Source organism: Callospermophilus lateralis, chromosome 9 (genome assembly GCF_048772815.1).
Source record: "Callospermophilus lateralis isolate mCalLat2 chromosome 9, mCalLat2.hap1, whole genome shotgun sequence".
Taxonomy (NCBI): Eukaryota; Metazoa; Chordata; class Mammalia; order Rodentia; family Sciuridae; genus Callospermophilus; species Callospermophilus lateralis.
In genome coordinates, this window is record NC_135313.1 from 7,975,341 (window position 1) to 7,979,223 (window position 3,883).

At 65.4% G+C, this 3,883-nt stretch overlaps 1 protein-coding gene across 1 annotated transcript; it reads right to left on the reverse strand.

Annotated features, from left to right (window-relative positions):
- Positions 1-438: 438 nt before the first annotated feature.
- Positions 439-3,412, reverse strand: B3gnt7 (UDP-GlcNAc:betaGal beta-1,3-N-acetylglucosaminyltransferase 7). The gene is made up of 2 exons (XM_076866629.2): positions 3,402-3,412; positions 439-1,633 (listed from the first exon to the last, which is right to left on the reverse strand). Exons 1-2 carry the CDS (start codon positions 3,410-3,412, stop codon positions 439-441), a joined length of 1,206 nt encoding a protein of 401 aa, XP_076722744.1.
- Positions 3,413-3,883: the final 471 nt, after the last annotated feature.

Below are 3,883 nucleotides of genomic sequence, written 5' to 3' on the forward strand. Positions count from 1 at the left end.
TGGACTGTGGGGCACCTGTGAGCCTGCACAGGGCTGAGCTTCTCCTGCAAGGCCATCTGGCCCTGGGGAGACCGAGGCAATTCACAGAGAGATTCTCTGTGAAGGCAAGGGGCAGCCGCAGACCAACCGGGGCTAGGCCCAGCCCAGACACCCGAGCACAGGGTTCCCTCAGAGGCCACCAGGGCCTCCCACCAGGGCCTCTCACAGGCCAGACTAGGAGGGTCCCAGCTCCTCGGATCACTTCCAGTCTGGGAAGCTCCAGCGTTCCTGGGCCTTGCTTTCTGGGAACTTCTGGGATCCCCCTCTGGTCCCTGCACCTAGGGGCACAGAATGCCCAAACCCTTCACCTCCAGCAGGGGATCAAAGGCCATGCCCGGGCACTGCAGTTCCAGCCCCAGCACTCTGGGGACTGAGCACCTGCCCTCGTGGCCTGCAGCGTCAGAGCACCTGGAGCTTCCGGGAGCAGGTGAGGTTGCCATGCACCAGCCCCCACATGGCCAGCAGCTCTGCAGGCAGCAGCTTGTGCACCACCAGCATGGAGCGGAAAAAGCAGGGCTCCTTATTCATGCGGCTGCTGCGGTTCTGGGAGATGCCGAAGGTCTTGAAGCCCTTGTGGGCTGTGGGCTGCACGCCCAGCACCTCCAGGCACATGCCCAGGAAGACGTCATCAATGGGGTAGAGTTCCAGGGTGTCACAGGCGTGGTGCAGGCGGCGGGCCAGCCTGCCGGCCATGAGGAAGCCCCCACCGCCAGCATAGGGCGGGTAGCTGGCCTTGCTGTACAGGATGGGGGGGATGTAGTACTTGTTGTCCTTCCTGCGGATGGGCCGCGCGCGCTGCAGGACGTCACCCACAAACAGGTTTTCCTGTGGCTGCCGGTCAGCCAGAAACTCAAGCAGGTTGGTGGGGTTCACGAAGACGTCATCATCACCCTTGAAGATGAAGGGGATATTGGGGCAGTAGATGTCCAGCCACTTGAGGAAGTGGATCTCCTTGAGGGTGAGGTTGAAGAAGCTGTCAAGGAAGTCCCACTGCAGGATGTCGCGGTAGAGACGGTCCTCGTAGGCCAGCAGCTGCTGGTAGTGGGTCCGCTCCTCCTGTTTGGAGGCCGTGCCCAGCAGGAAGAGGGTGCGCACAGCGCCTCGGCCCCTGCCAGCAGACTCCCACTCGCGGCCCCAGGTCTGGCGGATGGCCTCGCGGCGGTCATGCTGGGTAATGACGGACTTGACGACCACCAGCAGGTAGACGTCACCGCCACACTTCTCGGGGTGGTTCATCAGCATCGGGAAGTACCGGCAGTGACGATAGAACAGGAACTGCCGGAAGTGTGGCTCCAGGCCCTGGAACCAGGGCTGATGGGTCAGGTTGACGTTGGCCGAGCAGTTAGTGGTGGTCACGTCCCAGGTTTGGGGCCCCTGGGAAGCCGTAGGGGTGGGGTCCACCACATCCTTGGGGCTCTTCCAAAAGCTCTTAGGGTTCACCAGGTTTCCACTCAGCTTCTGGGCCTTTGGTGACCCCAGCGTGGGGGGTGGAGGCTCCTGCAGAAACTGACCAGGAGTCAGACTGCGCTGGAATACCGTGACAGCCACGAGGAGAGCCAGGGCCAGGCACGCGCTCCTGTAGAGGGTTCTCTTCCTGGGGGGAGGGAAGGAGGAGAGCATGAGCTGCTATTCTCCTGGCAGCCCCAGTGGGTTCCAGGCCCAAAGGTCAGGGAAGAGTCCGCTTCCTCTCTCAAGCTTACCACCTTACCCAAGGAGCACTGGGGGTTCCCACCTTGACCCTGCCACCTCCAAGGTACATGTGGGTTCACTTAACCTCTCCAAGCCACACTTCTACTTCCCACAAGTGGGTCAGAACACAGGAAAGGAGGGCTTGGCATGGGGTCAGTGAAGTGCTGCCATCTTCCTGGAGGACCACCTGGTGAGATGACAGGTAAGAGGCCCTGTCCCCTGCCCAGGAGCTTTCATTTCCTGGTGTAGCCCCAGGAGCAACAGAAGCATGGTTTTTTGACTCTGAGCCAGGGTCACTGGGAGGGGCAGAGATGGCACCCTCTCTGCAGCCTGGGAGCCCAATCACACTGTGGGGCGCACTGGAGAGTTGCTATTGCTACTGAACCAACAGAAAAGGACAGCCCTTAGCCAGGCACAGAGTCACACGCCTGTCATCCCAGCAGCTCAGGAGGCTGAGGCAGAAGGATCTTGAGCTCAAAGGCAGCCTCAGCAACATAGGGAGCCCCTAAGCAACTCAGTGAAACCTAGTCTCTGAATAAAATATTAAAAAGGGCTGGGGATATGGCTCGGTGGTTAAGTACCCCGGGTTCAATTCATGGTACCAAAGAAAAAAGAAAAGAAAAAAAGAACAGCCCTATGGTTGACAAGAGGCCTGAAAGCAGATGACCCATGCCCCTTACCCCTACCTTTACATCATGGGGAGCCATGAGGTCCCCAGCTCTTCTCCTGGGAGGGGAAAACATTCAGAGCCAGGAACCTCACCACACCCATTTCTGGAGCCAAAATCAGAACTCTTCACCAGCAGCCACCCACTCTTTAGGGCTTGGACCCTGCTCCCCAGTACCCACAGTGCAGCACACAGATGCCAGGAGGTCTGCCCACTCTTCCCTGTAGCACATGGAAGCTGAGGGCTCGGGGATAGGTAGGTTGGCAGGGGGCCTTCCAGGGCTGACCTTCTCAGCGGGAAGTGCAGGGAGAGACTAGGAGCCAGTGGAGGTACCCAGGTTGTCCTCAGGGCCAGGGGGTTAAGGCTGAACCCCAGAGGGCGAGTTTTCCCCATGGAGCCCCAAGGTTTCCTGGACACCAAGTTGGTGGAAAACAGGGTCACCTCAAAGTGCGGGGGCAGGGTGATGAGACCCGAGGCCTGCCCCTCCCCGCGAGGGACGCCGAGCACCCCGGATCCAGGGGTCTTCCAGCCCTTTGGGCTCCGGAGAAGCCCCGTACTCGGGACCGGAGTCCGGAGGGGGAGGTCAGCACCTGGGCCGCCCGGCAGGCGCGCTCCACCTGCGCCAGCCGCTGCGCTGAGGAGAGAAGCTCGGGAGGGGCAGGAGCAGGGGTCGCGGCGGGCGGCCGGGGCGGTGGCCGGGAGGAGGCCGCGGCACGGCGCGGGGGTCGCGGGCGCGGGCGGCCCGCGGCGGTCTGCGAGCCGGCGGGCGTGGGGACGGGGCTTGGGGGCGGCTGCCGGGCGCCGGGGCTGGCGATGTGGCTCGCCTCGCGCCGCCCGCCCCCCACCTGCCGTTCGGGGCCGCGCACGGCCGGGCATCTCCTGCCACCGCCGCGCGCCCGTCGGGGAAACTGAGTCCCGCCCGGGCAGCCGGCGGGCATCGCCAGCCGTCGGCGCTGCGGGGGGACGGCGAGCCCCGGCCCCCGCGCCCGGCCAGGGCCCCACTCACCACAGAGACATGGCGGCCCGGGCCGGGGCGGCGGAGCGGGGCGGCGGGTCTCAGCTCCGGGCGCAGCGGCTGGGGACTGCGGGCGGGCGGGCGAGGACGGGCCGCGCCCCCACCGCCCCTTTCGTCTTCCGGGCGGCGGGAGGAGGGGCCGGGGCGGCGGCCCAGGTGCGTTAACCCCTTCGGGCCTCGGCCGCAGGGAGGGCGACCCGCTCCCCGAGGCGCGCCGGGCGGAGTGCGGACCTCGGAGCCCGCGAGGGTCACCTCCGCCGCGGTGCACGACTCCTCCGCGGGGCTCCCGGGGTCGCCTCTCCAGGACACGTGGGAAACCGGGACACCCGCCCACCTCCACGCCCACGGGCCGCCCCTCGCCGCGGCGCCTCCCTGCGGCCCCATTCAGACTCGCCCTGGGGGCGGGGGCGGGGGCCCGCCGGGGTGGCCGTCCTCTCCCGGCTCCCCTCGGGGGCCCAGCAGTCCAGCCCCGG